The sequence below is a fragment of the Camellia sinensis genome, chromosome 4 (assembly GCF_055761805.1).
Source record: "Camellia sinensis isolate YWXY chromosome 4, ASM5576180v1, whole genome shotgun sequence".
NCBI classification, from domain to species: domain Eukaryota; kingdom Viridiplantae; phylum Streptophyta; class Magnoliopsida; order Ericales; family Theaceae; genus Camellia; species Camellia sinensis.
Window position 1 is genome coordinate 97,104,889 of NC_138964.1, and position 13,381 is coordinate 97,118,269.

Below are 13,381 nucleotides of genomic sequence, written 5' to 3' on the forward strand. Positions count from 1 at the left end.
CGGTGCCCCTTTTCTTTGTGGAAGGTGCATCGCGATCTTCGTCGTAGTCTTTCTGTGCTTCTCCTAGCTTAGCTAGCCATCTGACGAAAGGCTCATCGCGTATTTCGCTCAGAATCCGATAGATCGGTTTTTTGAATACCATGGTAATGGCAGTACGGATTCTTAACCATATTTTATCCTGGTCTTCTCCGTTGTCCCGCCTGCCTCGTCCGTTTTTGTTCGAACGTTCTACCGCGTTGACCTTTGTCGCGATCTTTTTATCTGGTACTGCCGTCGTGCTAGACTTTGCTTTAGCACAGGCGCCATCTTCTTCTACCCGAATGTGTTGGTGCACTCTCTCCATTAAGGCCTTCATCGTGAGAGGCGGTGTCATAGTGATTGAGTCCCTTAGTCTGTTCCCGACTGGAAGGCCTCTTTTGTATTGTGCGATAGCGAGATTGGTGGGCATTCCCCAATCTGGTTGAAGGTCTCCCAGTAGCGGCTGTTGTAGGATTTTAATGACTATTTTTCGCCCATGTCGATGGAGAGTAGTTAATCAATTTCCACCGGGGTTTTGGTGTTTGTTCTGAACCTTGTTACGAATGCCTCCGCCAATTGCGCCCAGGAGGCTATGCTGCCTTCTGGAAGTTGTTCGAACCAAGTCAAGCCTAGGTCACCAAGGTTTGATGGGAAGAGGATGCACATCAAAGCCTCGTTTTGTCGATATACTGCCATAACCTAGCGGAAGTGGCTTAGGTGCATGTAAGGATCTGTCTTCCCTTCGTACGTGGTAAATTTAGGCTGGATGAAGCCTGAGGGTAATGATGCATTCTCAATCGCCGGAACGAACGGCGAGCTATGTAGTTGATAGAATTTGCGTCTAATAATAGTTACCATTCGAGCATAGACATGGCACCTTATGAAGCTTTGTATGGAAGACCATGCCGTTCTCCCGTGTGCTGGGCTGAAGTTGGAGACAAATCCTTATTGGGGCCTGAAATTGTTCAGTTGACCACTGAAAAAGTTCACGTTATTCGGGAAAGGTTGAAAACTGCTCAAAGTAGGCAGAAAAGTTATGCTGATAACCGACGGAGAGATTTGGAATTTGACGTGGATAGCTATGTTTTCGTGAAAGTCACTCCGATGAAAGGGCACCCAAGATTCGGAAAGAAAGGTAAGTTGACACCCCGGTACGTCGGTCCTTTTCAAATTCTGGAAAAAGTGGGTCCGGTAGCTTACCGAGTTGCCCTTCCACCACATATGAGTCAAGTGCATAACGTGTTTCATGTCTCTATGCTTCGTGGGTACCTTCCGGATCCGTCACATGTTATTGACTACCACCAAATTGAGTTGAATGACAAGTTGATTTATGAAGAAAGACCAATTCGCATTTTGGACCGACAAGCAAAACAACTACGAACCCGTGAGATTCCAATGGTAAAAGTTGAGTGGCAAGAACATTACGGAATTGACGCAACATGGGAAAGAGAGGAAGAAATGCAACATCAATACCCACACCTGTTCCAACCCTAAGGTAACACAAGTTTGGAGGACCAAACTTATTTAAGGGGGGGAGAGTGTAATAACCCGACCCTCGCACATGATTTCTGTTATATTCTTAGTCCTCGATTAGTACTTTCAAATGCTTACTGTCTAGTTTCGTGAAAAATTATGATTTAGGAAGTGAAATCCATGTCTATGAACGTCTATCTGTCTCACAAGGAAACTATCTGTCACCATTAACACGTTTGAATTAGAAATTGGAAGCCTTAACAGCTTAATTAGCTGAAATTGATTATATATCTGTGATCAGCACAATTTTTAAGTAATATTAAGCATGTTTGCGAAATTTTAATTTTGGAATGATTAAACAATTCATTTTTGTCTTATATGCCTTATTTATGAATATATACTTCTAAGACTTCATGAGCTTGGGTCAAAAACAAAAAAAAAAAAAAACGTGAATACCATTTTGGGGGAGAAAATAAGAGAAAGTGAAGAAGAGAAATTGGGGGAGAAGGGATTCAACAAGAAAGCTTGGCAAATTGTTAGAGGTGTAGGATTGAATTCAAGGTAAGCTCAAATCCTTCTTATTATGGCCACTTGGAGTTTGTAATTTATGTGTATGTTTGATTCATGTCTAATTCATGCTTGATTAATGAGGATTTCTCTCAATTGATTGCTTAGGCATCTAGATTGGGTGTGGTATGAAATTATACTTCAATCTACGGTATTCTATCATCACTTCATGGAATTATGCATATATCATGTGTTATGTTTCAGGGATATGAAGAACTTGAATCCAAGAATGGAGTTAGAGAGAGAGATGGCTTGTTGAAGCTTCTAATCTTGGTTAATTTATCATACTCAAGGTAGAATCCATGTTATAGTGATGGTAGGTGGGAATATTGCATTAACCTAACCTTGGGTTGCATGTAAAAAATGGAGTGGATACCAGGTTGGGACTTGAATGGAGGTTCAGAATTTCAGAATCTGCTCGGTCCGCTCGAGCGGCGGAAAGCCCGCTCGAGCGGGAAAAACCACCTCTCAGCAGTTTTGTGCATTTTACAGTCCGCTCGAGCGGACAAAGTGGCGCTCGAGCGGGAGACTCATTTTCAAGAAAAATTAAATGTTTGCTCAGTTTTGAGTGCTTGTCTCTCTGGTATTTTTAAAATATTTTACAGATGATTTTAAAGCGGTTGTAAATGCATGCAAGGTGTAAGACTCAGGAAATGTTTTAAAAAAAAAAGAAACTAATGTATTAATTGTGTGCAGGGCACATTCCAGAAGGAAGCAACACGCCACCTCAACACTGTGAGTAGTAGTACGTATATAATGTTATGCAGTCATGTCAATGTTTCAAGGCATGTAAGGCAATTATGTTAATGTCTCAAGCATGTAATGTATTTATGCATGTTTAGGACATGTTAATGTTAAAGCATGTAACGAAAAGCATTTACAAGGGCTATATGCCATTTTCAAGGGCCTTGTGCCACAAGTTTCAAGTGTCTTTCAAGGGCCTCGTGCCACAAGTTTCAAGTGTATTGCAAGGGCCTCGTGCCATATGTTCAAGGGCTTCGTGCCATCATGTTTCAAGGGCTTATAGCCACATGCTCATGTCACAGGATTAGGCCTAGAGCCAGTATGAACTAAACGCAGAATCAGATAAACCAAGTGCATGTTGCATCTTTTTATGTATTGATGTATTTAAATTTCAAGATAGACGTCATTCATTATGTATTACTACTCATTGAGCCCGGCTCACTCTTTATAATGTCCATTTCTGTAGGTTATCAGTCAGGGGGTCAATCCTAACTTGACGCTGTCCCTTTTATCAACCTTTCCATGTCCAGGCACCATACCAGGCCAATTGTTTTTGTGAAGCTGCTAAGATATGGGTTTACTTTTGAGAGCCATCTACGAATGTTGTACATAACTTCCATATTCCTTTTGTTATGCCCAATTATCGGGCTAGGACTGTAAATGTATATGTTTGTACACGATATCCAAGGATATAGTTTTAAACTTTATCCGCTTTTGACGATATATGTAATGCATGAGATCCTGGCATATCAGAAATAGCTCAATGGAGTATACTTGTATTTTGTTAGATTAATATTTTATGCTTCCGATAAGGCCCCGTACGGTATGTACATCAGTTTTTATGTCCGTTTTTGCATAGGTCATACCCGAACCTTTAGGGGCAGGTTCTTGGGTTGTGACATGAACTCTCGGCAAAAGTTCTCTATTTGGATTGGGGTGTCTACTCTCCACTTATACATACTTATGATCTCAGCAAAAGTGTTTGGCACAGTTTCCCGAGGGAAAATTCTGGGTGTTTTGTCTAAGGTGTTGAAGACCTAGGGTTTTTGGAAAAAGTTATGGATGTTTTGAGTTTTTGTTTTCCTAGTGTGTGGCAAAACCCAATTTTTATCCTAGATTGTTCAAGAACAATGGCAGATATGCAAGAATTTGACAGAATAATCTGGAAAATAGTGGAAAAGCATGAAGAGAAACAAATTCAGAATTTGCACATGATAAAAGGGCGTGACACAAAACCTCAAGAGCAGGTGCAAAGCATGAATATCATATTTCAGAGTGTGATGAGAATGTGCAAAATGATAGTGGTAGATTGTAAAGAATATGCTCAAGAACATAAAGAATAGTAAAAAAAAAAAAAAAATATGAAGTTGAAAAGGCATGAATGATGGACTTACAGATTGGAGATGATGAAATGAATGCCAAAATTGTGATCGCCACAATAAGACGGTTACTTTGGTCGGAGCAAACTATTGGAACGGTTGTCGGAGTTGGTAAACCAAAGGGGTTGCAAGAAGCTTGAACAAGCGTCAATGGAGGTCAGAGGAGAGTTTTAGATATATATATATATATATATAGAGAGAGAGAGAGAGAGAGAAAGACTGACATGAGAGAAAGTGGAAAATGAAGAAGTGAAGAGACGAAGAGAAATGGAGAGAGTTTTGTGGGAAATGCAAAAGATGACAACAAAATCATTTCAAATGCCTTGGAAGACATGCTCACACCGACGTCAGCTGGCGTCAGGTAGCGTGGGTCAGGGTTAATGCGACGCATTTGCAACATGATAAGTACGGATTGGTGAGGTGATGACACGTGGGCGAAACGGTTTAGGCAGTTATAACATGATAGCTCATGGGTTTTGGACTTATGAAATTCTTGAACAAGTAAGTCATGACCTTGGCTTGTGGCGCAATCTCGGTTGAGATATTGAACTTGAATGAGAAAGAACATTTTAGTTCTTAATTTTTGACTAGTGCACATGCAAGTCTTTGATTTTTGAAGCCAACGAGTCATGATCTCGGTCGGGGGAGTATCTCTAGCATGTTGTTTAGCTGACATGTTGGAAGATCAGACGATATGGGTTCTATTATCTCAAAATGCCAAGTTAATAGAATCTATGGAGTAGTTGTGGAGACATATTTTTGAGGCTGTCTATGTGATCGAAATTGTTAGCCGATGCGCCACATGGATGGATCGAGATGCCGATGTATGGTGCTATTATACCGGAATCTGAGATATTTGAATAAAGCACGAGAGTCTGTGATAGTTTGAGGCTGTTTGTGCAGACAGAGATGAGATTCTTTAGGGAGTTCATTCTTATCTGAATAGAGGAGTCTGAGATGGATGTAATCCTGGCGAAATGATAGAGTCCTACAAAGGGATATTTCTAGAGGACGAGGGCACTATTGACTATAAAAGTAAAGCACTCCCGTGGGCTTAAGATACGCTTTAATTGAGAGTTGTTTTATTTGTGCCGATATTTTGTGAGATAAATGACTGACTTGATCGTTGAAATGCTCTTAGTGGATGAGCCACCGTGGTATTTCTTACTCTCTTGTGCGCAGGTGTTGGTTTAATCTATTCTATCGTGTACTCTCCAACTAAGTTCCTTAAATCTCAATAGAAAGTCTGTTTGGTTGTGAGGTCGGAAAGTACTCTCCAACTGAGTTCCCTAATCTATTCTGTCGTATAGTGTCTAACTAAGTTCCCACGAGAATAGCGCCTCTTACCAAATTTGATGAAAAAAGAAATTTGGAATAAAAGAAAAATTTTTAAAAAGTTTTTGAAAAAAATTTAAATAAAGAATTAAAGTAATTCATATCAAATCAATTTTTTACTTAAATTTAAAATTAAATTTGACGAAAAAATTGTTGACAGATTGGAGAGGGTACAAGTAACCTTTTTCATGTCATGCGCTATCTCGTAAGCCAAACGGATCGAAAAGTAATAAAAGATAAAGAGCAAGGGCAAATTGGTCACTCAAAGAATTCTGATATAATGAAAATCTCTTCCCCTTCCCCAATCCTCTCACTCTCTATTGCTTGCATTCCTTCAACTCCAGGACGCAGATCCGAGGAGTTGGGAAACCCTAGCTCTTCAGCACAACACAAAGCTCTCCAACTCTCTCTCTCTCTCTCTCTCTCTCTCCACACCGATCATCACCAATCTCTCTCTCATCAATCGCAGGTTCGTCGTCTATATTCTCTTCTTCCTCTACCCTTCTGTATGTATCTTCCACTGTTCTTCGTTGTCGATAACGCAAAAGTTTTTTTTTATAGATCGATCCATGTTCGCATGCTTGTAAATTATTTGTATTTTAGCATATACATACGTCGATTTCTGGTTGTATTAAGCCATCTTTTGAAACGGAAAAGAAGAAAAGCAAAGAACGTTTGAAGCTGTTATGTTTGTTGTGGTTTGGTTTGGTTTGGTTTGAAGCTATTCAGCTATTAAACTGAATAGCTTTGCCTGGAAGCTTTTAACTTTGATAGATAAAAGCTGTTATCTATTGAAAAAACACCATGGTATTCTGTTTGGCGTGCATGCTTGACTTGTGAAGCAATTAGAATATGTGAATGGCCGTTGTGTTCATAGTTTTGTATGTAATTCTTATTTTTGAAGCCCATTGCGTGGGGATTGAGAGACCTCTTGGGAATACATAAAGCTAGAGAGGCCTTTACTCTTTACTAAAAACTCATTAGGGGTTGGCAGAGCCGGGAATTTAGTCGAGGGGGGCAAATGTTAAGATAAATTTTTGGGTGAGGTCGGTCGGTTTGGAACACAAAGTTTAGTTGGGTGAAATTTTTTGTTTTTTTTTTTATCAATATTTTTCAAAATTACTCCAATAGCTAAGATAAAAACCATTGTAAATTGACATCTATAGAATGGTGAAGTACAATATAAAATAGAATAAAAAAATATCAATTAAATACACACACTAAAAAGAAAATATCTTCTTAAATTTGTATTAAATAAGAAGGCAATCTTTGTCAATATTTTTATTGATGGTGGGTTGAATTTGTTGGAAGAAAAATAAGAAAATTTTGAAGGGTATTATATAATTTTAGAAGGGAAAATTTGAAAACATTTTCAAAACCTAAGCTAAAATTGTATTTTTTTGAAAAGTTGAGGAGAGGCAGGTGTCCTACACTAGATCTGTCCCCAAGTGGTTGGTACTTGGGGTTGGAACTTAATACCATCTTTTTTTAAAATTTTATTTTTTGTTTTATAAGGGGAAAAAAAATGGTGAGATGTTTTTCTTAATTCTTTCTTATTTGTCTTCAGGATTTAAGGTTTAAATTTGATCTTTAAGTTATTGCATTGTTGATCTATAGGGGGGGGGGGGGGGTTTAAATTTGATCTTTAAGTTATTGCATTGTTGATCTATAGGGGGAGGGGGGGGGGGGGGGGGGAAGTTAGTTGCTTTTTCTGTGAATGTCCTTTATGCATGCAAGAGCTTGACTGTTACTGAACTTTGGGGGAAGAGGGAAAGCTGCTTGAGGCACTGGACTAACCTCCTGATATCCCAATGGCCATCTCAATCTGTTTGTCTCCCCACAGTACAAAAAGTTTAATGCTTGTATGTCACCTTATATGGTTTGCAAGCTTGGCTCTTCTGTTGCGTTACCCCAAAATAGAGGTTCTTGCATCTTATATGAAAAAGGACGTGCTTGCATCTTGGTCGGTGGCAAAATTTGTTGTATTATCTTTTCATGTGTCTTCATATGTGCGTTGCGTGCATGAGAGAGTGAGTGAGAGAGATAGAGAGAGTAGTAAAAGAAAGCGTTCCTCCAGTGTAGTACAATCATTAATGCACTGGAGAAACCTTTTTCTTTTACTTCTGTGTGTGTTTGTGTGTGATAGGGCAGAGGGAGTTGCAATGTTTTTTAAATTTTCCTGTTGATTTTATGAATAAGGAACTGTTTTTGTAACCCAAATATGTTTTGGCTGGTTCAGTGTTGTTGCAAATTGTCAACCTTTCTTGTCCTAAAGATCTCAATTTGCCAAATGTTATTTATGATTTTTTTGGTTTCAGTCATGGCAGGTTTGGCACCCGAAGGATCGCAATTTGATACTCGTCAATATGATGCCAAAATGACTGAGTTGTAAGTTCTTTGTCACCTGCTGTCTGTTTCACTATAGCTATATTAAAATGTTTTGTCTAAATTATTTTAACATCTACATATGACTTTTGGTGGATGATTACATTTATGCTTATTTTTTGTTGAATTGATTGGCACAGACTGTCATCTGATGGACAAGATTTTTTCACATCGTATGATGAGGTATGTGAAAGCTTTGATGCTATGGGATTGCAAGAGAACCTCCTTAGGGGCATCTATGCTTATGGTAAGTATTCGGAAGCTATTCTAGTACTTAAAAAAATTTGAGAGTGGATGTTTTCGCTATTCACTAGATATACTTGTTATTGCATTGGTGATCAAATCAATTTGGAACCGCCATTTTTTTTTATATTCCACTTCTGTTCTGCATGATTCTTGTCCCCAATTGTCAAATTTAGAAGCTTGCCCACCTTCATAGTCGAAGATTTAGTTATTACATGATAAGCTTGCCCACCTTCTTGATAAGTATTACATGATAAGTATTATAGGATAAGTTATTACATGATTGATAATTACTTGTGTTTATAATGAGCATGTTATTCTAGTGGACCACGTACTGAGATTTTCAATATGACCTTTCCTATTTATTTTGAAGGTTTTGAGAAGCCATCCGCAATCCAGCAAAGGGGAATTGTTCCATTCTGCAAGGGACTTGACGTTATTCAGCAGGCCCAGTCTGGAACCGGAAAAACTGCTACTTTCTGCTCTGGAATCCTGCAGCAACTTGATTATGGTTTAGTGCAATGCCAGGCTTTGGTTTTGGCACCTACTCGAGAACTTGCACAGCAGATTGAGAAGGTTATGCGAGCACTTGGTGACTACCTTGGTGTGAAAGTTCATGCTTGTGTTGGTGGGACCAGTGTTCGTGAGGATCAACGTATTCTTTCCAGTGGTGTTCATGTTGTTGTTGGCACCCCTGGTCGCGTGTTTGACATGTTGCGAAGGCAGTCACTTCGCCCTGATTACATTAAAATGTTTGTGTTGGATGAGGCTGATGAAATGCTTTCACGAGGTTTTAAAGATCAGGTCCTTTTTTTTCCCTCCAATTTTCTTTTATTTTGTGTGCGACTCTACTCTTGCATCATTGCATGCATATAGACATAAATACATGTTTAAATGTGCATGCATATGTGCATGTTCATGTAACCAGTGACATCATGTGCCCATATGTGGCACACAATTTCTCTTGGGTGGGTTATTAATTATTAACAACATAAGTCATCAGTCCCCAATTTTTAAATTTTTTTTTTTTTTATTTGTTAAAGTAAAAGCATGAAGAAACTCTTTGTTGATTTTGGAATGGTAATAACCAGATTAGATCTTATCCTGGAATTGAATGAGTTGCTGGTAATATTGTTATGGCCTTATAAAACTGAAACTGATGAACTTGAATGTCATGAAGTAACAGATTGCTTTATGAAAAAAATAATATACTTAAAATTGAGCAGAGGCTGTTACTTTTCAGTTTCGGTAGGAGCTTGCTAGGATGCCCTTAGAGAAACTAAATGCTATCTGTATGCTTTTTCTATATTTGTTTCATATATTCATTGTGTGGAGCTTCAATTTTTTCCCCCACTCTTTTAATTTGTCCTCGTTAACTGGACAACTTTTATGACTATTTGCATAGTATAGGTGTTCCTATTGTATTATATGTAGACGGTATTGGAACAGAAATAAAACACAATAACAAATCAACTGTAGTTAATGCAACTTTATGCATGTTCATCTCATTGTCAACATTATGAGCAATTGAAGTGTAGATTCCAATTTTATGAGACTTGATGACAACATGAGACATTAATTTGCTTTGCTGGAAAATCTTAGCTTCTCTTATTGTTAGACTTCTCAGTGTGCTTGTTTATTTGGGTCTCTTCTATTCTGTGTTAAGAACTATTGGTATATCAAATTCTTCACTTGCATGGGAATTGGTGCTTTGAATTATAAATTTCATAATTATGCCTCTATTTTCCTCGGAATAGATTGACTTAGTCTTGTTCTAAACAACTATATTTAGAATGAGTTTCTTGAGATTTGAGAATAATTTTTTATATTATCTTTTCTGATAATGGATTTCCGTCCTGTCAGATCTATGACATTTTCCAGCTGCTGCCATCTAAAGTTCAAGTTGGGGTATTCTCCGCCACAATGCCACCTGAAGCTCTTGAGATTACAAGAAAGTTCATGAACAAGCCTGTGAGGATCTTGGTAAAACGTGATGAGCTCACCCTTGAGGGTATTAAGCAGTTTTATGTCAACGTTGACAAGGAAGAATGGAAGCTTGAAACACTCTGTGATCTCTATGAAACACTGGCCATTACCCAGAGTGTCATTTTTGTTAACACCAGGCGAAAGGTTGACTGGCTTACTGACAAAATGCGAAGCCGTGACCACACAGTCTCAGCCACTCATGGAGACATGGATCAGAACACTCGGGACATAATTATGCGTGAATTTCGCTCTGGCTCGTCTCGTGTTCTCATCACCACTGATCTCTTGGCTCGTGGTATTGATGTGCAGCAAGTCTCCCTTGTCATAAACTATGACCTGCCAACTCAGCCAGAAAATTATCTCCACCGTATTGGACGAAGTGGACGTTTTGGAAGAAAAGGCGTTGCTATTAACTTTGTGACGAAGGAAGATGAGAGAATGCTAGCTGATATTCAGAGGTTCTATAATGTGCTTGTTGAAGAGCTGCCATCCAATGTTGCTGATCTCCTCTAATGAGGTTTTTCCTGGTTCAGTGAGGTAAGGGGTTTCTGGTCAAGCAAGTAATAGCTCGTTTTTTTTTGGTGTCTAGTGTCTTAATTCAATGTTGCAAAACATATCTGACCATCTGATGATATGTGCCCTGACATTAGTGCTTGGGTGGGTGAGTGTCAAGTTACCCATTTGTGTCTGGTGGGCATGTGATTATGCAAGTTTTGTTGCAGGTAGGGTTTTGTACCGTATGCCCTTTTTCCTCTTTTTATTTTTTACTTTTGTTTTGTTTTTTTTTGTTTTTTTCTTTCATGTTTTATTTAATTATCAAGAATATTGTAGATTTGATCGGTTTCCTAATGTCTTTTAATTTTAAGAAGGGGATACATTATAAAATTGCATCAAGATTTTTATTTGCATTGGTGACTAGACCTACTTCATGTTTGATTTGTTTCCTTAGTGGCCAAGGTCTTTTAATTTTAAGAAGGGGATACATTATAAAATTGCATCAAGATTTTTATTTGCATTGGTGACTAGACCTACTTCACGTTTGATTGGTTTCCTTATCGCCAAGGCCTTTTAATTTTAAGAAGGGGATACATCATAAAATTGCTTCAAGATTTTTATTTGCATTGGTGACTAAACCTACTTCACCTTTGTTTCTGCCTTTTACAGATACATTTTGTTTATTGGCTGCTCTGTTTAGTGGGAGTATTATTTATTTATTAATGATTCTGTCTGTTGGCATGACTTGTGTTGATTTTTTTCTTTTTTTGTTGGGGATGATGCATGGTGTTCGTTCAGACTTGGGGATTAAATGATGCTTTAAGATAATTATGATAGTTGCACCTACAGTGAATTGCCCTCATGTTTCTTCTTTTCTTTCTTTGGGGGTTTGGTGGGAACGAGTATATGCATTTTAGATTTTTTTGGTGGTGAACTGGTCAAAAAATATTGCAGATGGCAGAGTGCCTTTTGGTTTTTTTCCCCACTCTTAACCCTTCTCCCAATCTATTATGTCATCCTTGTCATCCCCTATGAATCAGATTGAACATTTTCCACCATGACAATTATATTGTGGAGTTGAAATGACTTTGTGGACGGCGGATTTGCCTCACACTGGATGAGAGCAAGGTGAGCGCTTTGTTTTCCTAGGGCCTGCAAAACAAATGAGGCTGCTAAGAGGCTGTCGTAGGTTTTGGTCGGGAGAGCATTCAGACTGTCAATTCAGTACTTGACCAAGATGTTCAAGAGTAGAGAAGAGATGGTTAGTTGTGATGTATCGGGTATGCTGCCTTCCCCTCTATTTATAATGTAGTAGACCACCTCCTTGGTTTAGACATCCTATCACCCATTGGACCTTGTTAGACATCTGATGGTCCAACTTTATTGCTTGTCTTTTCATTTAACTGGATACTTCTCTTAGTCGATTTAGTCATTCCCACCATTTTCTTGGTGTGTGCTCGCCTAACTCTTTTGGGCTTTTGTGGAGGTACCTCGTGATTTGGCTCACCTTCTCTTATACATCTATTCGGGCCCATCCTGTGCCAATTGCAGGTTTCCACTCCGGAAAATGCTAGAAACCCAAAATATTTATCAAATTTTTTATCAAATACGAGACATTTAGTAAAATTTTTGATAAATCTTTTGGGTCTGGCATTATTTTGGGAGGGGAGGGCATCATAAAATATTTTTACCAACGCACTATGTATCTGTCTCTCAAGCAAGCCAATGTTCTCTTTATGGGGCCTACTATGTTTTGTTCTTTATTTTATTTATTTATTTTGAATGATTGTTTATTTATTTATTTATTTTGATTATCTGACTCACAATAGCAAGAAACAAAAAGATTTTCTTCAATTTTTCATTTCCACAACAACATTCATCTATCTCAACACACATTTTCAAGATGAATCAAACTTATATGTTTTACACATTTGTAATGATCATTCACCCAATTTTAAGGTTTAAAAGTCAATTGAGCTAAACTCCATTATTGAATAAAATTTAGAAAATTGGGGTGTCTTTGGTTTGGTTTGGTTTGGTTTTGAGAGATAAATTTTCAAAAAAGATTTTGGGGAGAGTTTAGAATATTTTTTTTTTGATTGTATATTTTAGAAATAGTTTTGTAGTATGAGAGTTTGGAATGATTTGATGTTTTGTTGTAATTAAGTAGATGTGTGTCAGAGAGAAAAAGTAATTGAGTAGGAGAGAGGAGAGAGAAAAAATGATTGATTGATGTGTAAAAAGAGTGATTTTGAAATTTTTTTTCTAAAATCACTAAATCAAGTAAAATTTTGTAAAATTTTCTCTAAAATTTGTTTCTCAAAAGCAAACTAAACAAGGCTTAGATTTAAAAAAAAAATGGAGATTTCTCCTCTTTTACATGTAAAGAGCCAATACTCATCATTAACAATAATAATCAATAAGAAACATTTATAATCTTTCTAAAAAATGTTAATCGTTGGGCAACAGGCCGGTTTAGTTAAAAAGTTCAAAAGTTACTAAAAAAGTCAAAAAATCAACAACCCATATAAAAAAGTCAAAGATTTCTTTTTCTTTCAACTTTTTGCACATTTTTTTGTAAAAAGTCAAAAAGTCATCCCAAACATATTAGTTTTTTTTTAGCTCATATTTTAGTCAAATAACCAAAAAGTTACTAAATTAGCCTGTTCCCAAACGAGGCCAAGTATAAGCCTCTTTTTGTTTGTCAAACCCATTTTATACAATAAAATCATCTTATATATTTCTATAACTAAGAA

General features: G+C 37.6%; 1 protein-coding gene across 1 annotated transcript; it reads left to right on the forward strand.

The window, feature by feature from the left end:
* Nucleotides 1-5,728: 5,728 nt before the first annotated feature.
* On the forward strand, nucleotides 5,729-11,122 carry LOC114296950 (eukaryotic initiation factor 4A-9). Its single transcript, XM_028241277.2, has 5 exons — nucleotides 5,729-5,985; nucleotides 7,835-7,904; nucleotides 8,042-8,148; nucleotides 8,518-8,948; nucleotides 10,008-11,122. The coding sequence occupies exons 2-5, from the start codon at nucleotides 7,837-7,839 to the stop codon at nucleotides 10,641-10,643; spliced, it is 1,242 nt and encodes a 413-aa protein (XP_028097078.1). The 5' UTR covers nucleotides 5,729-5,985; nucleotides 7,835-7,836; the 3' UTR covers nucleotides 10,644-11,122.
* Nucleotides 11,123-13,381: the final 2,259 nt, after the last annotated feature.

What these genes read in the sequence shown, in the direction of transcription:
- LOC114296950 (XM_028241277.2), top strand. Translation starts at nt 7,837, where the DNA reads ATGGCAGGTTTGGCACCCGAAGGATCGCAATTTGATACTCGTCAATAT. An exon ending in GATGCCAAAATGACTGAGTT is followed by an intron (nt 7,905 to 8,041) that starts GTAAGTTCTTTG and finishes TGATTGGCACAG; the next exon opens with ACTGTCATCTGATGGACAAG. An exon ending in TAGGGGCATCTATGCTTATG is followed by an intron (nt 8,149 to 8,517) that starts GTAAGTATTCGG and finishes TTTATTTTGAAG; the next exon opens with GTTTTGAGAAGCCATCCGCA.